Source organism: Anopheles arabiensis, chromosome 3 (assembly GCF_016920715.1).
Source record: "Anopheles arabiensis isolate DONGOLA chromosome 3, AaraD3, whole genome shotgun sequence".
In the NCBI taxonomy this organism is placed as follows: Eukaryota; Metazoa; Arthropoda; class Insecta; order Diptera; family Culicidae; genus Anopheles; species Anopheles arabiensis.
The window spans coordinates 70,353,011-70,376,909 of NC_053518.1; the positions used below are offsets into that span (position 1 = coordinate 70,353,011).

At 46.8% G+C, this 23,899-nt stretch overlaps 1 protein-coding gene across 4 annotated transcripts in view; it reads left to right on the forward strand.

Annotated features, from left to right (window-relative positions):
• LOC120903051 (zinc finger protein 423 homolog) overlaps window positions 1-23,899 on the forward strand; it is a 77,787-nt gene that overhangs the window by 21,636 nt on the left and 32,252 nt on the right. For all 4 annotated transcript variants that reach the window (XM_040312245.1, XM_040312246.1, XM_040312247.1 and 1 more), the window contains exon 3: window positions 4,067-4,369. In XM_040312245.1, the coding sequence (XP_040168179.1) occupies window positions 4,067-4,369 (303 nt within the window). The remainder of the gene's footprint in view (window positions 1-4,066; window positions 4,370-23,899) is intronic.

Consider the following 23,899-nt stretch of genomic DNA (forward strand, 5'->3'; position numbering starts at 1 on the left):
AGGAAATCAGATATTCTTATTATGGTAGCCACAACCCACAAGCCGTCGACGGGTAAGGCAAGACCCAAGGAAGGAGATCTACCTGGCAGCCAGATTTCACCCCATTGCTTTGGTGTTTTGAATGTGGGACCGAGCTAAAAAAAAAGAGAAAGGTTTGGGAAAATGCTAAAGGATTCAGGTCCGCTTCTTAACGAGGAAGCAAATTTTCTTAGCACACGGGAAATCGGAAGCATCATTTTTTATTCATTGCGATTTTTGAGCAGATTTTTCGTCCGGCAAATCGACGCGCTTCTCACTGCTCCCTCTGGTGATTGTGGGGATGCAGCAAAACATGAGGCATGCTTCGTCCAAACTGAACCCCCTGCATAAAAAAATCCATATATTTTTTGTGGAGTTTTAAATACTTTTCACTGGATCTGAGAGGTTGCCATCATACCTCAATAACGGAAACATTGGCATGCAACGAAAGGATTATTTGGATATCATGGACAAATTGAATCCACTTGCATTTACATTCCCTCGGAGCATTCCAGGGCGTAGGTTCTCCATTCCATTACCGTGCGGAGATTGTCATGATATTTTGTATCGGACATCCCAGCCCAATGACGATTCTAATCAATTTGACCTAATTCCATCAGTTTCGAGTTTGGTATGGAATGGAGGGAGAGCCTGGACATCAACTGAGCAGCGGAGAATGAAAAAAGTAAATGAATAAATAAATAAAAAAAGCAAAATCCCTCCGAAGTTGTACGGAGATATTGCCTGAAACAATGGCAGACGAAAAGACACCCAGGCACAACACACCAGAGACAACACCAAGCGACAACAACGGCGACGACCCACAATGCTTCATCTCGTTATCTCGCATGCTAAAGGGACTCGACCGCTCGACCACCCCACAGGCCATCCTCCCATGCTCGTGTGTGTCGTCGGTGGTGGCGATGCCTCCTCACACAACACACAACGAACCATCCGACACCAGAACACGAGCAGGGGAAAAAACCATGTTCCCTCGGGATGTGCTCACCTTCTCCTGCTCATTTCCCCGTTGATAAATCCGGCAGCAGCAGCAGCACCAGGACACACTGCCCGGTGCGCTCTCGTGCTCCAACGAATGCCATTGTTCTCCTCTTTTAGTCCACCCGGGGGTCTCACCTCCCCCACGGGAGGACCAGGGGCCGGCGGACGGACCCATCACTGGGTTACTCCGATGTACTCTACCGTCGTTTCGATCGTAATTCCGTTCCGACATTTCGTTCATTTTATGGATGCGCATTCTCCCGGGAATGGTTCCAACTTCTTCCTTCGGCAGAACGGCACCTCGCCGGTTGGTTCGGGCAATGCGAGGTCGGGGAGTTGGGAGCAGCTTTGGCAGGGAGTAGTGTGAGCCACCAATTCAAAGCTTAGGAGAGGTCCCAGTGCACCCTGAAGTGTAGTAGCAGTTCCAGTGGTAGCTGTATAAATGTATGTGTTTGTGTGGGGTTTTTTTCTTATTCTCCTCAGTACCCAAAAGAACGAGCGAGAGAAAGCTTCACCCGTGTACACTCCTGTGTGCAGTTCTGTCCATTTGGCAGTTGCGGAAGAATAGAGCCAAACTGTGCATGTGTGTGTGAGAGAGAGAGAGTGTGGGGAGTCTTAGGATAGCAGCAGCACAAGCACAACCGTTCGCCGTTCGGAGGTCCCCTTCAACTTCGGAGGTGCTCCCCAGTGGCCATTTCTTATGCTTGAAAATCCGAAACACAACTCCGAACTTTCACGAGATATATCTCCCCGGCCGGTCGGTCGGTCGGTATTGCCCGGTGGTGTGTTCCCCGGTAGCGCCTGGGATACCGTTTCGGTCCGGCTGTTCCGGGCCCGGGTTTCGTCAGTCCCGGTGGCCAATGTTTCGGTGCTATAAAGCGGCACGCGGTGGCCCTCTTGCGCAAACCGGGGAAGCTGACAAACGGGAAGGACGGCATGAGGACTCCTCGGGGGGAACGGGACGGCGTGTAGCGTCCCCGAGCAAAACCTAATCCTCTGCTAAAACCAGTTGTCACTAGCACTCTCTCTCTCGGTCTTTCTCTTTCTGCTGTCTCGTGTTGTCTTTTTCCTCTCATGCTTGTATGTCTCGGTATGTCCTTGCGTGTGCCGGTAACGCCCGCTTCCGTTCGGCCTGCGTGACGATACCGAAAGCCCCTAGAGAGGCCGAAGAAATGGTAAGCAAATACTCGTGTTTATGTGTTTGTGTGTGTGTGTGCTGTACTCGTTTTTTCCTCTTCTTTTTCTTCTTCTTGTTGTTCTGCTCCACTCTGGGTCCCACTGATGCGTTTTTTTATGTCTCAGCGACACTGAAGAGAGCTTCAAAATGTGGTGGTTCCTCCTTTCCAGACGCTTCCCGCCACTGACGTAGTGCGAGGAGTGATGAGAGGATGAGGTGCACACCACCGGCCGGCCCCCCCAGGAAAAGAAGCATCGGGAGGGCTTTCACTGACCCGGTGGCAAGCCTTTTGCCCGGCCCGCAAAAGTGCGCGCGCGAAACACATCACATTATACGACACCGCTGAGGGTACGAAACTCAAATCGAACCGTTGAAGCTCACCGACATACAGGCTGCTCTCTTTTTTTCGGGGTTGATCTCTGGAAGCGGTCCGCTGCAAGGTCCTTGGCTTTTTTTGGTTGGGTTAGTGCTCAACATGTCGCCACAACGGTGTGCTTCTTGGGTGTTTTCAGGAGCATTCTGAAGAGTACGGGGTCAGCACACTCCTTGGAACATTACCCGTAGGAGAGGAGGTGATAGAAGCCTGGTGCTTATTTGGGTGTTTGTGATGGCAGGTACGCTACCCTAAAGACACTCTCAAGAGGTGTGTTTGCGAAAAAAACGTGAAGAACACCTCACCTAACATATCCTGTTTAAGGCTGATCTGGTGCACCACACGGTACTAGTGTCAGCTTCTGGGTCACAGTACCAGATGGGTGTGAGGGAAAAGCTTAGTGTACTGGCAGTGGTGCTGTGCGGATGATTCCACAGGGAGTGTGTTCCTCATCCCGCAATGCCATAGCTGAAGCTTGTCATTTCTGAGAATCGGAGTTGCTCCAGTGGGTCACCTAGCATGGAAGCTGGGAGATGGAAGGCTTCATTTCATTTCCGGCTTCTTTTCCACCGCCGGCTTCTTCGTACGTACCGCAATGCCAACCCCTGTCCCTTGACAGTCTGAGCGGGAATGTTTCAGTTGGTGAAACCGCTACGCGTGGACTCCTAGATTCTTCTTCTGCGTTTCAGATCCAGTCAAATTCACCCCCAAGCAGTAGCAGCGGTGTGTTGCGCTCTGCTCGGAACAGATTGGTGATGTTTATTTTTGCAAAGCTACCTGGTTTCACAATCATCATTACCAACGCCCAAAGCCCAGGATGGAGCAGCCGTATCGCGAGTGCGGGATAGTCGGATGGGCGGACGGGAAAGGATCGATAAGGGAAATGGTGAAAGATAGCAACGGAAGATAGATTTCCCAAGGGAGTTCTGCACTTTTTGAATATAATTGCGAGTGTGCTTTCGCTTCCTCCACAAACACCCACCGCCGTCGGTCGACAGTAAGCGTCACAGTGGATGTCGATTCCGGTAGAATACCGGGCCTGAACCTGAGGCTGTGAAGCTCTCTCTCTCTCTCGCCCGATTCCCCAAGGAGTTGGCACCAGCCCGATGTCGAGAGTTCAAGACAAGGCAATTACACATGGGAAATGGCACGCTTGGCTTTTCACGAGCTTTCTAATCGAAGTGTCAGCTTGTGCTTGTGTGATGGAGGGGAGGAGTAATACAGGATGAAGCAATTGTGTCAGAAGGTGTGTCGTAGGATGCATTCCCGGTTATTGTGCATTATGCGATTCACGAAGTCGAAGCGATGCAAGGTGTTGGGTGTGTTGTATTGTGTCAAAACATGATTTGAATTCTCTTGGGAATAACAGGTTCTCTTTCAGGCACTCTTGTCTTAAAATAACTGAACTTCTTGTGTTTTTAACTTAAATTTTGTATTGTTTAAGTTTGTGATGTAGTAATAGCTTTTCTTATTGTTTCTCCTCTCATCATTAACAGCTAGTGAGACAAACCAACCTCAACTAGCCGCTGATGATACATCAGTGCATTCTGGACATTCTGCTGGACATCAAGCAATAGCAGAAGAAGTGGAAGACAACGAGGAAGAACATGAGGAAATCGATGATGAAGCTGTTAATAATGAAGATGACGATGAAGATGATGATGAGATTGATGATGACGATGATGATGTAGATGACGAGTCACTTGGAGATGACGAAGAGGGTGAAGCTGGTCCTAGACATTTTGGCGGGGACGACCAAGATGTTGATGATGAGTTCACATCGGATAGCTTTTGTTCAGGTAAGTTAGATAGTTCGTTCGGAATTGGTAAATATCCTTATTTTTCAAGACATTTTTAGTGTTGATAAGAACATGATTTGTACAAACTTGAAATGCATCCGGAGGGGTTAATTACGCTCTGTGGGTATGCGGTGCTATGGTATTCACACAAGTTAGAATCTTGTTGAGGATGAATGTCTCCAAAGGTTGAACCCCAAACCAAAAGACACTTGGGATACAAGGCGGGGAGCAACGCAGGACGTTTATTCTGTCACTAATAAATCTTGCATTCAACGGCTTTGGCCCTTCAGATATCCGCTTTAGTACACCCCTGCAGCGGGCTGCTGTTCACGTATCGGATCCTTTTAGAGCATATACAACGTACCTTTTGCGTCAAACTAACCGTCAATTTCAAACCTCTTTCGTGCTAGTACTACTCGTCCCCATCGACCGTAAAAGAAGTTAGCAGTCTTAGTGCCGAATAAATCACCCTACCGCATCTTAGTAGAAACCACACTTGGCACCTTGGTGGTAAAACACACACACGCACACACATCCCGACTCCCTCTTTTGTGTGATGGACTTCCATTTCGTAATAAGTACGAAATGATGAGACGGATGATAGATCTGCTTCCCCGTGGCATCCTCTTGCTGTCCAATTGCTAAAAACCTAAACGTCAGGGATATGTGTGTGTGCGCATCCGTTTAGGGGATAAACTGTAACCTATAGCTACCGGAATAGAAAACCTCCCGGCGGTTCTGCAGCACATGCCGAGGGGTGAGGGACCTGCCAGAAGGAGGGACATTGATGAATAATTAAGTCCGTTGTTTCTGCTAGGCCCAGCTGGTTGTTTGCTTGTGGGAGGGTTGGGCAGGAGGAAGAAGCAGTTGTTTCTAGGCTTCAAGAGCTACAAGAGTCGGATCCACTTTTTCTGAACCCATCCATCCGTCCGGCCATTCGTTCTACAGGGGCGTGTGTTGTGTGTGATTTACGACCCAGGTCGGGCGACCGGTGAGTTATGCAAATTTTATCTAAATCGTTTCCTTCTTTCGGGCGTCTTGGCACATGTCTTAAGAATGTTGCTGTCCTTTAACACAATGCGTTGGCAATGAGTACTGTCGGAGTATAATTGTGGGCTAATTTCTGCTCTCCAGTGCTTAGGACATTGTTGTTACTTTTGAATGATAACCTTTGTGGCATGTGAGGACGGTTACACTGAGCTGGGTGGGGCGATATGTACAAGAGAGATCACTCGTATCATCCTGCCGTCTTAAGAAAGGGTATTCTTCGGAGCAGCTCGTGATTTATGTCTAAGTTTTGTGCTCTCCCATGGTTCTTAAAGTCATAATAATTCTTATCTCATTTCACCTCCAAAAATGCTGTTCCCCAAGGCGTTGGAGGTTATGTGGTGCAATTTGTAAATCGGATTAGTTGTAAGTTGCTGGATGATTTTTCTGAATTGCTCCAAATTCCAGCAAACATGACTTTTTTGTTACATTCTTAGGTTGGCTTGAACTTAAAACTAACCTTTAATACGTTTGCGTTTTCCGGTAATTGTCTAATAAGTCTTACCGTAGGGCGAACATCCAAATCCACATGACTTCTGCTGTCGGCTGCCGGCTGCAACCAGAAGTTTAATGGGATTTCCAAATTTGTTCATCAAATATTAAGCTCTCCACCGACCATTGCGCATCCTTTTCACGTGTTCCCTACCGTTGCAACGCGCTCGGCTGCCTCTTCGCAGCGTCTTCTGTCGTCGGGGATTTGTAGATTATGTTCCGGTACTTTAGCGGACACTTTTCTTCCCTCACCGCCGTCCCAATCTCGGGGGAGAAATGTGAGGATAATAAATTATCCAAAAACGATTGAACGTGAATGGGTCGGCCGGCGCCCAAACTCCCACTAACCGGCCGACGACTGTTAAATGAGTTCGAAATAGTTCACCCATTCAGGGGTGTGGAGTGTCGTCGGGCGTTGATAAAACTTTCAGTCTAACGGCAGTGCAGAGAAAGCAGCAAGAAAAGGAAGATTGGTGCTTTCCGCTTCCTCCCAACAGGTGAATTGCGTGAGGAGTCAATGATGTTATGTATAATTTAAAAGGAGCCCCACATTTAGCTGACAATAAACACCAAAAACAATCACGCACTTTTACCACCCCGCACAGCGAAGAGCAAGAGACGAATCAAGAAGATGGTGGACAAAAAACAGTCTTCCGTGTTGGTAAAAAGAGAGCAAACTTCAGTGGCAGCGAGCTAAACACCCCGGAACCGGAAGTGCTTCGCTCGTTAACTTTTGTTTGCGCCTTTCGGTGAGGAGATGGTATGAGGGCTAACCCCCAACACCAAAGCTCGAGGACCGTTCCGTGTGGGTGAGATGATTCGTCTCGTTTGTCTACATTACGACCTGGGAGTGGGTAAAACAATAGAACGACGAGCATGGTGCGCATTGTGCCTACACTCGGGAGGCCAACGTGATTGCGGTCAGAAGGTGTGCTCGCGTCGTTTGGCATCTGTTGTCTGTCTGTTTTATCCTCGGCTCAAGGAAACGTGTCGCCCAAACTCTCGAGTTCGAACTCGGCATGGGTGAAAGTGGTATCAATTATTCAAGGTTGGTTCGGTATGGATTTTTCTGTCTTGGCTCGAGATCCGGTTCGTACTGATTGGTTTGGTGGTCCCTTCCAACCCTGGGAAGGGAAGGTAGCAGCCGTACTGACGATGTTTTAGTACCGACGATCGAGTTGACACTTCATTTCACCCATCTCTGATGGTGATGGTTTGGCGTTCGATTTGCCACTTGTTTGGCTGTCTGTTTGGAAACATCGAAAGGAAAGTGCAGCGTGATGGGACAAGTTGAACCTACCAAAAAATCCCAATAAAATAGATGATTGAGTTTTAAGGGTGTCCCCATCGAATCGAGGACAGACATAAAAGCAACAGTTCCTAAATTACATCAACACCGGGTAAGTATGTAACAGTCGTGAGAGTGAGAGATATCCCGAAAAACGAATAAACAAAACAGAAGCAGGGAAAAAAGATTTGGTCACGCAGGACGGCGAAAGAAAAAACACAGTCCAGTCCCAAAACTTCAGCTTAAAATCGACGATTGATAGTCCTCGTGGTGTCGTGGTTTGCAACCCTTTTTGCTTCCCTTTCGGATGCGGCTTCCCCGCGCTTAACCCGCTAGGCCAGAGCGCCTTTAAGCGCCAACCTGCGTTAACCGCAACCGCAGTGGCGAGTAGCAAACCCTTCCCACAATGGCTGATGGCCGTCGCATCCTGTTCCATTGCAGCCTTTCCTAACCCTCCTTTCCTCTCCTCGTAGGGGATGTTTTCGTTTTGGACGTACGTCCTTACTCTCAGTGATAATATAATTTTAATTTAACGACCCCGTGGCCGGCGGATAATTTATTTTAACACATTTCCCCAAACGATTGCGCTGGTGTCGTCCGGCACGGAAACGCACGCGGTACGGCGTTTCGCGCGGCTTCTACCGGCTGCTTCTTCTTCTTTGGCTCAACAACCGTTGTCGGTCAAGGCCTGCCTTTACCTCTTGTGGGTTTGGCTTTCAGTGACTAATTGATTTCCCCCCATAGCAGGATAGTCAATCCTACGTATGGCGGCACGGTCTATTTGGGGATTGAACACATGACGGGCATGTTGTTAAGTCGTACGAGTTGACGACTGTACTACGAGACCGGCTGCTACTGGGGGGAAATAAAAATATCGCTACTTTTTGAAACACATCCAGCAAGAGAGATTACTAGGGCAGTGCTTGTCAGATTTGGAACAAAAATGGAAAGTCCTTTTGGAGTAAATTTGACGTTTTGAGCTAATTTACGATTTTTGAGAAAATTGTGTGAATACGTTTGTGCAACTCTTTTGCACATTTGAAGGAGATTCAAAACATTCAAAATTGTTGCCAAGTGCCCGTTAGGCCCCGGCGAGCAAACTGGGAGATAAATTTAAGACAAGAAATGCGTTGTAACGCAATAAAGAACTCACCCACCAGATTGACCAAAAACCACCGAAACTGGGCAACGAAAGGAATAGAATGGTCCTGTCCAAAGCAAACCAAAGGGATGGCTCCCCTTCCCCCTAACACCTTCGTACGAACGCATTTTTGCCAAACACACCGTCTCAGATGTACGGAAAGCTGTGCCGCGGCCATTATTCGACGTGGGCTTTCGGAAATAAATTATTTCCACTAGGAGAGGTTTGCGGTGGCGCACGGATGAAACTCCGGCGAGGAGAAGAATTGTTTCGTGTGTGTGTGTGTGTAAGGCTCGCCGTGCCGACAACCGACAACAATAAGCCGGCCTGTGGGGCGGGTAATATTGAAATCACTCCCATGCTTCAGGTGAAAAGGCACCCAAGAGTGTCGTGGCCGCCCTGGAAAGACACCCAGTACGCCGATCCACAAAACCCGAATGGCAGTCAAACCCTGTCTGTGTGTGTGTGTGTGTGATTGTGTGGATGCGAGGGTGGCGCTGGTAGCGAGAATGGCCGAATGGCTGCACTGCGGCACGAGGTAATCGTTGATGGAGAAGCAATAGCATTCTCTGTGTGTGTGTGGAAGATAAGGAGAAAGCCCCAAAACCGAAAGAGATTGACGGAGAAGAAATGGCGTGGAAAATGGAGGCTGAAGAGGGAAATGGGGGCAGATTACATTACAATGGAAAGGCGCTCATCGGGGTCGAGGATAGTGGAGGGTGGAATGGACAAACGCACACGTGTAAAACGGGACGGGGGCGCATTATTGCTTCATCGAAAGGATGCTGTCGCAACGGTTTGCCTACCTTCAGGGGAATAGCGTGTAGCATATTTAGGTGTGACATCACGCGCGCCTGATGAAGTAGCGATGTCGGACACGGCGTTTGAGGTTAAATTGTGTAATCCTTTTGTTTCTAAGAAAACAGACAAGTTTCTTTCTTTACAAACACTAAGTTGTTTAGTACTTTACTCGATTTTTTTTCTATTTTTTGTGTATTATTTTTTAAGCTCCATTTTGAGACTCGCAACAAGAGAACCGCATTGTGGTCACGAAAGCCCAAACCAACTGACTGCCTCTTGCACATCGCTTGCCTTTTTAAATTCTTTTCCCCAGTAGAGCAATAATGGAGAGAGTCTTTTATTCGGTGACTCGCATCCACCCAGTTGTCATTCGGTAGAACTCGGTGCTAGACTTCACGTAAAATCTGTCCCTTGATAGGCAATTCCAATGCTTTTCCTTTTTCCAGTACACCTCCAGTACACGCGTTCCATTGCACGGCAAAGAATCAAAGGTTTAAATTGAATTCCTAATGATGGTCGTTCTGATTGTATCGTGATAACACCGGGCACCGCTGTGGGTCTTGTATTCCAAACGCCTAGAGGTAATTTCATTACCCGAAAGACAATCTTTGCGTATTTCGTGTCGCTTGGAATGTTGGGCGCTGATGCTTTCCTGGAAATAGCAATAGAACCTATAAAGTTTTGTAATGTAATTTTTCTTTTTTTTCTTTCAAAATTGTTGAGCAATTTTGTGCATTGTTTGTAAATAGTGTACCTACAGCAACAACGCGTTTACCCACTCAGCGTCAATCATTCGACGCTGTAACTGTCAACTGGTTGGATTTTGGATTTCTTCCTATCATTCTCTGTATCCTTTGTTTCTGTACGTCAACCATGATACAGACGCACTCGCAAATGGGCGTGCTCGTCGGCACTGGCAGGTTGGCCCCAGTAAACCTGGAGCTTCGACCTGTCAAGTTGCTGCACAGCACCTCACTCACAAACTATCGCACGGACACAGCGTGGTGAGCGAGGTTGGTGCGATAAATTATTAATACGATTTTTGTACACTTTTCGTCACTTGGGTCATGGCTTTTCGGGGGGCAGTGGCACTGGACTTTTGGGATGTTGTGCTGCTGTTTGGGTTTTCATACCGAGACTGGTGAAGCAATTTGCCGAGCTGCTGCTGCTGCCGGGGAAAGACAATCACGTCAAAAGTTCTTCCACACACGGTGCTGCCGGTAGCAAATGGGTAAACTAGGAGAGCCCATTTGAACCGTTCGTTTTCCCAGTGTGGCACACCATGGACACGTCACCATGGCGCCATGGTGGTGGTCATGGTCCTTCTGGTTAAGGGAAAGAAGAAAAAAAAACGATACACACAGAGAACGCTTCATTTCACACTTTTACCAATATTTTCATTTATTTATCTTTATTGCTCACTGCGGTACCCTTTTGGCACTGGTGCAAGATGCGGGGTGTGTACCGTACAACGTCGAGGGCCCATTGCCATCCCGGTGGCTCCTCATCCCGGGCTGCTGGATGTTCCGAGAAGTTTGAGCAGAACAGCCCATCAGCATAGATGGATGGGTGGATAGATGGATGGCACACGGTAGTCCATGCAGATCCTTTTGTCCGCCTCCTCCAATCTTCTCATGTGCCTCGATTAGGCTAGGTGAGGTGCTCCCTCTCCTCCCCCATCCTAACACCGAAGTAACGCACAAGCTCTGGAGATGGAGTTCTCGTTTAGACCTTCCCCCCCGGTGCCTAAGAGCCTTCTCCGTTGGTCCTGTCCTGGTAGATTATGGTCGGTGATCAATTGGGTAATAAAAATGATAACTGTGAAGTGTGAGGACGGACGGCAGACGGCTTAGGTTGCAAGAAGGTGTCTCTAGGAGGACACCAGCGGCAGGTTCGGGATCGGATCGATACACGTTACGGTATGGTACAAAGCAAAGGTACCCTGGGGAGATATTGAGCCACCGACATCCACTGCCTCCCAACCCGAAGGGTACATCGACGGCAGCGTGGTGAGCGTGATCGACACCACCGATGGCAAGCAAACGGAAATGAAATCCCGCTGCTCACAGGTATGGGCGATATGTGTTGGTGACTGTGTAAGGACATTAATAAGTGTTGCGTATGTGTAGTTGGATGGTACGATTATTTATGTGTCCCATCAGATGCGTCCTCCCAAACGTGTGTTGGGGGGACGATTGTAATAAAAAATTAAAACCGAAAACGAACTTTTCTGCAAGCGAAATCAGTTTTCTGTGGCAATCTTGTTTGCTGATTGGTGTTTATTTGTTATCAATAATGCTGCCAACTAAACTATAGGCTAATTATAGCTATGCTGGTGTGATCTGGAGTGTTTGAAGGTCTTCTTCCCCGCCCAAGAATTGCCGAAAATAATTAAATAGACAATAATGATTCCGGACAGGCACGCCCCAAAGCCCTGCTCCTTGATGCCGTATTTCAAACCCGAAAACGATGCCGTAAAGTAAGAGTCAGGTAAAGGTTGAGTTGGATGGAGAATTGGGATCTTGGGGCTCCAAACTCTGAAGACCTGTTTCATCTGACTTGCAGCTCCCAGCGGCAGGTAGACCCCGGCCGTCTCGTCTGGCAGGACTTGCCAAAGCCTAATGTCAGTGTGTACGGCTAGTGCCTTCGTGAGACTAGTCTTACCCCACCGGTTGTCTCAATCACTCCATCCTACCCATCATACCCTAACGCATCTTCCCTCGACATTCCACAACATAAGCTTTCCCAGCTTGGCAGGCTGCGGGCGAGAACCCCTTTGCTCCCGGCCGCCTAAGCGAATGTTTTCGGGGCAAGAAGTCCCCGGGGGAAAATAATTTCTTGATGTAACTGAACGTACTTCTTCGGCTTTTTCGGTCCAGAAGACGAACACACTCACATACGTGCGTTTGGAAGGAGGAAGTGGAACTGGTTAGGAGTGGCAAGAAGCACACACACACACACACACACACACACACACACACACACACACACACACACACACACACACACACACACACACACACACACACACACACACACACACACACACACACACACACACACACACACACACACACACACACACACACACACACACACACACACACACACACACACACACACACACACACACACACACACACACACACACACGCATATGACTTGTGTGCAAGTGAAACATTCTCCAAAAACTCTTGTGCTCTTGCGAAAGTTGGCCGCACAAGGCGCACACACTTTCCCTGCCTGTCCATGACCGTGTCCGCCCGAATGCTTCGGGGGTGTTGCGGTCGGTGTTAAGCAATGACGATCGGCGGGTACGTTGCGTACTTTCGGAGGTTCAAGGGAAGGTTTTTGCATGCATTATCACCATGGGAGGCAAACGGCCAGTACCTTCGTGACAAGCCAAAATGTGGCTTGGCTGGGTTTTCGGTGCGCTTTAGGTCGTTTGCAGCAGCTCGCGTTGCATGAAAATAGTTTACGCGAGTTTTTGGCGCGCACATTGGAGCACGTCAACATCGGGCGTCGAAGGAAATGTCGATGTGCTGAGGAGGCGTTGGTAATTAGCGGCGAAGACATTTTCATTCTTGGGTTCTGGTCGTGGCCGGTGCCGGATAATATGCCGGACGCGGTTATAGCGCTAAGAATGTGAATTATTTTCGATCACAAATCACAAACTCACATTGTTAGCCTGTAGTAGAAGTAATGTACGCCAGACACTGCGATTGTAGAGGGACATTAGCCGTGGACAAGAAATTCCAATGTTTTAGGAGAACCTGTCACGTTGCTGCCGTCCCTCTCAGACAAGCACGTGTAATGAACAATTTCAATATCAAATTTCACAACTACTGGAATTTAGAGTGAATCTTATAGAATGAAAAAAATATCCTCAAAACCATGAAGATATAATGCAGTCGAAGACAAAGCACAAACGTCCCAAGTCCCGAGCGCGTTTTGGCAAGCAAAGAAACAGGTCGTGCAGCAAACCTTCCCCGGTTAGCTTTGGGATCTATCGAAAACTATCACATTACGCCTGACGGTATTTTCGCTTTGCTGCGTTTTCCGTGTTTCATTCACATAAACACACACACGCTCTCGGAGTGCGTCTCACCACAGCCACTGGGACCAATGCCCGAGGGACTTCATTCATGCGCTTAGGTCTGCTTGAGTATCCTTGTTTTTTTCCTACTACACTCCTGTTGTTTCTTTCATCTTGATTACACCTTTTTTTGTATGCGGAAACGATTAAACCCACAACGGTTTAAGCTGCGAAGCGCACCTTTTTTGTTGTTGTTGCTTCTCATCATCGCAAATGCGCCTTTTGCCGGCGTGCGTTTTCTGTAAGAGGTGCAGACAAAAGCTCACACAACAATTACGCAAATAGAGCGAGAGCGAGGCTCACATTACATCACAGAGCGCTGGTTTTTGCTGCTTCTAAGGACACGCCCGGACGTGTGTCTGGAGGGAAAATCGGGCGGGCACTGGCGTATGAAGATTGCATGTTGTTTCCCGAATAATATTGCCACCTAGTGCACTGCAACACCTTCACGGAAAAAAATCGTAGCACACGGAACTCACGCTGTGCCGTTATGAATGAAGAAGTAAAATAAAACGGTTCATGCGCAAATGAATGGAGATGTTAAAAAGCGTCCTAAAATGAGGCGGTTTGTTTGGTTGCGGTTGTGTTTTTACGGTAGCGGGAGAACAGCGGGAGAAGTTTGGGTAACCCTTTTTTTACGAATACATCCTATGTAGGGTGTTATGCAGAGAGGTTGGGCACACGGAGCAAATTGGGCGTAGAAGTTGTTGAATTTGGTGGAGTTAAGTACACTGGTGTCCTTTCAGAAAAAAAAACATAAAAGAACTACCAATCATATTGTATTTCGATAAAGGTTCTTATTACGCCTATAATCAAAAACTCTATGCTCAAAGAATAGAAGATTTGAAGAATTGAGCACCATGCAGTTTTTGAGCTTTTGCAGGTTATTGATATTATTTTCCAAAAGCAAAGTTTTACTCCAAGTTAACCCAAGAATACGGGGCTTAAATTTCTTCTGATCTTGTTGTCCTCACGATAGTGAAGTTAATCATCGGGGACATATTCCAGTGACAGGAGCCCTTCTTCTGCCCCATGTAATGCACACGCAACTTTAGCCTTATATCCTTCGTTTCGGTTGTTTTGGGTGCCATTTGCCACAGGCACCCCTATTTTTTACAAGCTTCATCCCGTTGCATTGTGTTTTTCTTTCGTAGTGCGCCCATTATTCGCTTCTCGCTGTATTGTCTATTATTGTTGTAGCGCTTGTAATAGAAAGGGCAATAAAACACCCCGCCCCGGAACACATCCAGCCACGTCTCTCGCTTCTGGCACTGCCTGGAAAGAAGATAACATTCCACAATCGATATTCTTATAATCTTCTCCTGGCACCAACCGGTGTGGCGTGGTACACATGAACTTTCGCCCGAGCGGCTCCCGAGGGCCTAGTGGAACCGACCGTCGCCACCGCCACCACCAGTACGAAATCACCACCACCACTCTACATACACTCACTCACGTCTTTTTATACACCCCGGTTACCCCATCTCCTAGCAGCCGGCACTCTCGGGGGAGTAATTGAATTGTTCCTCTGTGTCCCATCAGGGCTCCAAAAGTACCCCAAAAGGATACATAGAAATTGAAATGACTTTTCTTCGCCATTCATTCACACGCTCTCTGTCTCACGGCATACTGGCAAGGGGACTCTCTTGTTGTACCGGCACTGCCAAGACACAACGCATACACACACAAACACGAAATAAAATCCATTGCTCTCACTCACGTCTCATACACGCGATGTCAGCCGAGAGTCGCTCGGAGTACGGGGGTTTTATTTTGTTTTGAGGTACAACTTCGGTCCTTCCGCGCCACCATTTCCCTGCGTGTGCCCGGATGAGCTCTGCCCTTTATGTAGCTCATCTTAGAGGCCTGGCAGCAGCGGTAGCAAGAATGAAGCTTTTCGATATTTATTACACTGTGCTGGATGGGACTGTTTCCACGGAGTGGATGATGTTGAGATATTGAAGGAAGCCCGCGAATGAAATTTACATCTTTGTAGAATTTATTGCGACAGAGGCTTGGCTCTCTCATAGGCTGTGAATGTAGCTGTGAATATGTCATTAGTCTGAACAATCTACAGCATTTTGATTACTTACTTCCACCAAAAGAGCCTAAAGTTCAAGATCCTGAAGAGTCTGCGTATCTCATCTTCAAATGTACGGAATAGTGTGCATATAGAGAGCAATATATGAGAAGATTGTACTACGTGCCGCACGTCTGGACCGTGTACCGGGCATTAACTCCTACGCTCGACCGAGCCAACGATGAGTGCGCACAGCTTACTTTTGGGGTGCAAATTAAAAACCATTGGAAAGGGAACGTACTTTTGATGTGCCATGTGTACATGTTGTGTCTCCGGAAGCGTTACTTTTCCTCTCCGAAATCTGCAAAAACCTTTTATGGGCAAGTGTGGAAGAAGCAGCGGCTTGGAAGTTGTCTTCCCGGCACCACCCACCACCAGTGGAGATTGGAGGGGACAAGTTGTAGTAATATATTTATGAATATATTCCCAATAGCAACATTCAGCAGCAGCCTCCGTAACCAGGAGGAACCCGAATCTCTTCTCTTCTGGGTGGCGCTGGTGTCAATTGCCGAGTGAAACGAACCACCAGGCCGGGTTGTGTTTGGATGGTTTTGAAATCGGTTTGAGCTGTATGTGTGTGCTGCACCTGAGTCCGTTGGGTGCTGTTCCGAACTTCTGGGCGAACCCGGGTTGGTGACAGTGTATGAACCAAGGGCGGCTGCTGCACGACGAAGCCCCAAGTACGTACGTACGTACGTGCGGCCTCAGCAATATCGGTGTCGGTGAGAGTTTTGTTACACTCCACCGTACTGTTTGTGTGTATGTGTGTGGACGTCGGGAGGCGCAAAAATTATGGCAAACTTTTATTAACAACCTTTTTGGGACGGAAGAGGATGTTGGTAGGTGGTACAATTTTGTTTCAGATTTTGACCGATCCCTGGTGTTACGGTCGATGCGGGGAAGGGTTAGGATACAAAATAATCCAACCCCGACGGTTGATGAAGCAACCGTGGATGGAATGGCACCTAGGATGCTGGACAGAAATTGACTTTTGGGTTCCGGGTCTTTTTTTGGGAGCATGGTTGCGGGTACTACACACGTTGGCTTCAAACTTTGTGCTTTCCAAGGGGGAAGGATTAAACGCAAAAGGTGTTAAAGAGCGGTTACTCAAAATCACATTCGATGTGTAATGGGGTTGGATGCAAAGTTACTAGTAGAAGGTGATGATGATAGAATTGGAATATTAGAGGGGATTTGGTTAAAGTATGATTGGAGTTGGAGAATATCCTTTGATAGATTGTATATAGTGTCTAACAAACAATGTTGGGGTTTTGCGATTTTAATGTGAAACAATGAAATGCTCTGGATGAATTAATTTAGTTAGAGAGCTCCAAATTGATTGGTTCTCGATCAAGAACTTGTAACTGTCATGTTGAAGCATTTGCAAGCCGTGCAACTGTCATCTATGCCAAGAAGCAATGCTAATAGATAATAAATAACGATGTAACAAAATGTAGACGCAACAACGTTGAAATCAATAATCTGTTCCTTTTACAGCTCCAAAATTCCCAAGTAACTTTACAACCCACTGCTTCTCTGTTTTCAGACATCTCTTAACGTTGCTTGACTCATTGATGCATTTCAGATGGAGCTAAGCTCTTCTATTGAGATGTTTCGTTTTTCGAACTCTCGCTTTTGCATTTCCCCTTTACTAAAAACCCATGGGACAGTAATCGTGCCCGTCTGCTAGCAGTGACTCTGGTATCCAACTTCGGTACCAGATGTAACTTAGAAGGATTAATAAATTTGTCTTACCCTTTCGTTTATAAATAAACAATTTAGTGTGCGTAAGAATTAAACTCTTCTAGCAATCGTGGACGGATTCTGAGATTTAATCGGAGTTCGTTGTTAACCTATTCCCTTTCCGTGTTCGGTTTTGGAATGTTTGGAGCTTTGTTCAATCAACTGCACCGTTCTGCCACCTCTAGATCGAATAATCACCTTACCGGGGATACTGATGGATTTGGCAAACGGGAAGCTTGAATCTTCAATTTTATTACAGTATGTTGATGTGTTTTGCCTTTATTTAAAAAACCTCAACCCTTGCCGGCCGTCTTGTAAGCTCTAGCTGAACAAAAAAACCCGAGTGAATCTAATTGATTTGTGTTGCGGGAGTCTCTGTACCTTACCGACGATCGATGGGCGAACGTGTGTCTGCCAGTATCGGAGAATCGGATTCCAAACTGCTGGTGCTTTTGTGGCAAGCTCGTTGAAAGTGGTCAAAGGTTTTTTTGGCTCCCGGACACCACTTGAAACGTGCCGCACCGGAATTACGTTTCAAGTTTGCCGACCAATTAGCGATGGTACATTATCCGCTGATCGCGCACCACGACGCAACCTGGGTTTGATCGCATTCTAAACGTTTACACACACACACACACACACTCACACGCTTGGGAGTGTGAAACACTGTTCCAGTTCCAAATGGTTGCAATGTGGGGGAGAGATGAGCTTAAACGGGAACTAATGGGCAAGCTGATGAGTTCTGATTGTGTTTTTGGAATGGCTTGGAATGTACAGTTGAAGGGTTGCTTTTCGAAGGTCTATTGCAAATTTGCAAAACCTCTGAGATTTATACCCAACATCATCTTATAGGGCTTGGTGGAATTGTTTCCTTTGGTGGGTGTTTTACCAATAAAACATTTCAGATGACGCCGTGCTCTTGGAATGTGCGTGCCACAAGACGAGGACTCATACCAGCACGTACCATTCCGGGAAGCAATCATTAGAACCGGGTAGGGTGAAAAGCGTGTGCCGCGTATGATAAACGATGTCTAGTTACTGACCTGACAGGGGCCATGATGTTGTGGCGCCGTTTCAATTTATCCGCTTCTAGGCGAGCGTTTACGCGGTGAGTTGTGCGCTTTTATGGGTCGGCACTCTTTTGCGTTTGCGAATTTACGTTTTTGCATATCCATCCTTGAGAGGGAGTGAGAGAATGCGCCTATCCGACAGTACACTGTAGAAAGAACATCTTCGATTCTGGTTCGTTTGCTGGTGGAAATGAGACGGAAGTTCTTGTAGGTGCCGGTGTCCGTTACAGAACACAGATTAGGCTTGATAGACTTGTTAGAGAACATTTCAATTTGATAGGAAAAGGTGGTTGAAATATGAATTAAACCAGTGGTGACTTTGCACATTGCCCGTGGCAATGTTTCAGTAATTGAAGAGGAACATGTTCAGACTAGCATCAACTTTTTTGCATAAATATTTCAAACACTTTTCCATAACTAATCGCCCATATATATCGTTTTTGTCAGCGAGCTGATTGTACGCGAACTTCATAAGAAGCAGTCCAGCTACCTGGGAGTTACTGGAGATAGTTTTATTGTTTCTCCCCTTGCCCCCATGTCTTGTCTTTGCTCACTCATTCTAATGTTTCTCCCCCCAACATCATCAAAGTGTGATTTTATTGAATTAAGCCATAAACCAAGCCTCCATGACGATGGACAGAACGTGTCAGAATTGGGAGCTAGTTTTCTCCACACCATCCCTCTGTGTGTGTGTGTGTGTGTGTGTATGTGCGTGTGTGTGTGTGTTTTGTGGTTCCTAGTAGTGTGTGGTGGTGAGTTTTATGACTCTCCTGCCCCAAGCCGAAACGGATGGTGCCCGCTCTGCCTGTGGTCGTTTTCGTTTTGTGACCCATGTCGATGCCGGGGCGTTTGCATGTAAGAATAAGGGAATAAGGGTGGCAAGGTCAAGCCCGTTTTGTTAAGGTGAGTGGAGTTGATGTATGTAACCGGCACTATCATAAAATATGAATTACAACGCAACCGGTAGTACCATATGACGATGAAGATGATGATGATGATCATAACCAAAGCATCAGTGTCGTTGTACGACAACAGCACCACAGAGCGCACTTTGTGAGTTGACCCCAATTTGGAGAGGTCCCATTTACATGTTGGGCAATGTTTACAAAAAATAAAGTAGAAATAGTTGAAACACGATAACGAGCAAGAAGTTGGAGATCAATCTTTTCGTAATCTTGATTTTCATTCAATCACTCATATCTCTCCCCAGGACACACCAATTGACCAAATTTGTTGCTCCCTTTTCCCCAAGAAAACTAGCACACATCACAACATAACGAACCAACAACCTTCCTGGCTCCGACTCCCTCCCCCAAAAACCTTTGCCAATTGTTTTAATATGTTTTATGGCGAATAAACGTGCGCGCATAATTTCCTCGTAATCGTGTGGTAAATGTTTGCCTTTACATACGCACACATTCCGTTTGCAGCAGGGAAACACGACTGCGGGCGAGTGAACGCACATGGCGGTGCTACGATTGTTGGTCGTTGTTTTATGGAACCATAAAAACGGACACCGAGCCCGGCAGTGACGCGACAGTGGTGAACCACAGGGATGAGATGGGATTAACTTTTTGTTGTTGGTGTTACTTTCGCCGGTCGTCTTTTGGTGGTGCGTTTGATGGTCTTGTTGGCCGTCGTTGTCTCGTGCGTCAGGACCGCGTCACCTGGGAGAGGGTCCAACAAGAACGACACATCAGCTCGCACACAGCATGTAATGGGTTCGACGGTACTGCCGGTACCATTCCGGCAGGTCAGCAGCATGAGGCGAGACCTCGGAGCAGCATGGCGAGAGGCTCCAGTCGCCCGGAAAGGTGTTGAAAATTGTTTTATGTTACCATGGAAATTGTGTGTGTGTAGGAAGCGGGTAGGGGGGGGGATTAGTGAGAGTAGAAGGGAAATTCTCATAAAAGATTATGAAATCATCTCGTTGCTTGAGTGGCTTTGACGTTTTCGTTTTTGGAGACCGAGATCTTGATATGTTGCGCGAGCTTACCACGATGGTAATTGTTTGATAAGACTTTGTGTGACATTTTCATTTACAGTCATGATGACTGTTGTATTATGATGCGATTGTTTCTTTATCTTTTCGTGTTTTTAAGCTAATTAAAGGTCGTTCAAAACATACATTCCCTTAAACTGAGTTAATAATTAGTAAAGCGTTATTTTTAATTTAAATAGGTGATGTAATTTTCTATTGTAAATATTATTATTATTATAAAAAACATTACCTATAATATCAAAACGATACATGTTTAACAAGCTAACATTATAACGCAAAATACACAACAGCTTCAAACGCCTCAAGTTCGTCTTCTTTCGCTCGCTTAAATTCTTTTCTGCAGCAAAGCAATAACGTTCGGGCCCCATAAGAAAGAGCCCCACTTGACCGATTACTGCACTTACTTCTATCGCCCAGGCTCAAACGCTCAGCCTCAGCATGTTGTTTTATATCACCATCCCCCTTTTGCTTCTCCTGGTCATCGCATCAAGTTTGATCCCGACCAACCCCGTGTCACCCTGGCCGGCCCGGGAGTTCGTGGTATAGAGCCAGTTACATCTTCATCTGCAGACGGCCGCCGTTGCCAGCTCCCCGTACCCGCCCGGCTCTGCCCTGGGAAAGGATTTTATTTATGAGTGATGATTTGTTGGAATTTTACTGCAGAAATGGGCGACACTGTCCTGCGGTTGCCACCGGTTGCATTCAGCAGGGTCGTGTCTGCTCACCCCTTGCTCGTCACGGTCGTCGTCATTTGCCTTTACATGCTCCGTGCGCATGTAGATCGTTCCGTGTGTATATGTGTACCTTTGATGCAGAGCGCGTACTGACGTTGACGTGTTTTTCGTGTTGATTTATGTGGTTCAGATTTTATTTCTTCTCCTGTCTCCGCATTGCACACCAGAGAGAATGGGGTTTCGTGTGTGTGTGCGGGGTGGTTTGCATTAGGGTAACACACAGTGGGTTGAGATGGATGTGTGTGTGTGTGTTTTTGTTTTGTTTTACTTGCGTAATTTGGTAAAGCATCATCAAATGCATTCAGGATTGTTTGAGAAGCGGCTGCCGCTTGGGACCCATGGTAATGCAATAAACCGATTATCTTGGGGAACTTATGACGTCGTGAAGTTTTATAGTGGTAGCCGCGGTGCATTACCATGATTAGAAAGGAGTGGAGTTATTTTTATAACAATAATTTCTCCGTTTTTCTTCCTTCGAGTGAAGCTTTGCGGATTCAAGTAATGCACAAATGCCTAACTTCAACGCTGGCTGGGCACCGCCTGAGAAGATGATGTCTCTCCTTTTACTTGCCTACAAAAGCCCCGTTGCACAAATGTGTCCCACAAACGGTGATTATAAATGCGATCATCGCCACCATGGCACGTTGGAGACGAACCCACAACGCACAGACACAAGCGCGCGCGGGATAAAACGGAAACTGCATTCAAAGTGCACCATAACCATAATCTAAAGTGCGCGCGTCTGCGTATGCAAAAGATCGCCATCATCTTATGGCGAATGCATGCTTGGTGCGCGCGAGAGAACGGTGGCCCGTTTTTGGCTTCAACAATCAAGTCAGGTATTTTTCGCAACCGGGCAGCGGCAAGGTCTTCCCCGATGCCGCACATAGATTGTGACGTTGGTTCTTTATGGAGCCGCGTGTTTTGCTGTCTTAGGTTGGCTTAGCGGCGGTGCAACTTGGGAATCTTTACTTTCAAGAAAGGAGAAGGGGCAGAGCACCCTGTAGACGACGACGACGACTAGGTGACTGTCGAGCGATTTGCTACGGCTTTTTCGCTTTGTGTGCTGTGCACCTATGCAATAAAATGTCTCGATAGGGGCACCGAGAAAAGAAGCGGGTTGCTTGTTGAAAGAAGATTTTTTTCGCAATTGTTGAATACCGTTGGAGAAATGTTGGCGGAATTTCTAGCGCTCGTGTAGTCGCTGAACGGATCATTTTGCAAACTTTGATGAACTTTATTGTACTCATTTTACCTCCTTTAGGTGTATATCAAAGTAATGATGGTATAGCTTCAACATTAATTGCTTGTTTTACATTTATGGTGCCATTTGATGTTTCAAGATTTGAAAAGCCACTAGTATAAAGCGAGCGAAAGGGAAGAATTAGCAAACGAATTTTAATGATAGCTGCGATTGCAACAAGTGCTTAGGGGGCGATGCGTGATTAGAATTAGATTTTCGTCGCAGTAGCGACGAACCCGGCTCGTATACCACATCGCCGCTCGCGCACGCCACAGTTCAAAGGACGCACGTAGCGGAACCGCAAAGGCCACCGACACAGCAGCACGGTGGCAGTCGCTCGCGTCGCAACATGCCAACAGCCAACCAGCTGGCTCAACCCACCAAACCCCGGCTGGAAGACGATCGGGCACCGCGCGCTGTAGCAAACTCTGCTGCCTGGTACGAGCCTTTCGTGAGCACGTGCGCGTGGCTAAATTATCTTTCCACCCTTTCCTATTCTTCCCTCTACTTACTGTTACCATTTACCCTGCGCTAAGGTTCCGCAAGGTTCCGCTGCTCATTTCTTTGATTTACTTTAACGCTCTTCGCACCACCCGTTCGTGCCGTGGTGCTGAGAGATGATGATCCCCTTTCCAATTTCCAATCACACACACACACAGACCGAATCGATCAATCCGTTGAACCTCGCGCGTTCATTTCCAGCTGCTTAATTTAACATTTTCAATCGCGCACACCAGCCGGCAATCTGCTCCAAACGCAGGTTGATGTGTTTTCTGTAATGCATTCGATTCGGAGTGGCAAGATGTCGCCACACACAAGGGACAAGCTGCTGTTGTGGGTTATTGTGGTTTCTGTCGGTCTCCCCGGTGGCAATTGACCGCAGAGGATCGGGGCTGGGGATCCTCCAGCATATTTGACGTCACACCTGTCGCACGGAGTTCAGGTAAAAAGGTGTGTGGACCTCCAGCGCTGGTGGAACTAAATAGCAGAGGAAAACACGACACAGCGTAAAAGGAGTGTGTCGAATGTTGTTTTGACATGACTATTAGGGAGTTGATGACAGTATGAAGGGGGCAATGTGTTTTTAAATATTTGAAGTTAACATCAATGTAACTTATCTTCAATTACCTTATTGTATTAATCAAACAATGTAATCGTGTTCGAGAACTTCATTGCAATGTTGCGTATTGGCGTAATCTGCACAGGTATTAACGTGCGATTTACACTTCGGAGCTTTAGTTCAAGTGGTAGCGTGTATGCTGTATCATTCATGAATATACTTGACCATGGATGGAATCTCATCTGGACAGCGCACGGGAAGACGAATAAAATAATTCCTCTGAATCCTGATGAACGAACAATATCTTCAATTTCCTGAAGATGAATTTTCTTAAAAGCTTATAATTTGACACAAGACGAAACAAGTGTTTATGAATTTAATAGATAGGGAATGAGAATTGAAGGAACAAGTTGTAGAAATTGAAAGTGTTTTTTTATGTATATAGGTTTTATTGTTTTATGATAGTACAGTATCACGGCTAGAGTACCGAAGATACTAACCAAAATCTTATCTAGTATAATCTTCCATCAAAATTATTGTTCCTTCTCCCCCCTAAAACAGGTAACGGATCGTTGTTACCCTTTTCTTTTTTTTAAACATTCGCAAACATTTCTATCGTGTGCTGGTTGATTGTTGGCGTTTTTTTCTGAGGGAATATTTCCCAAAACCACACAAAAAACGGTACCGTACCTCTGAGATCACGGAGCAGGGCGATCTTCCGGGGCCTGTTTGA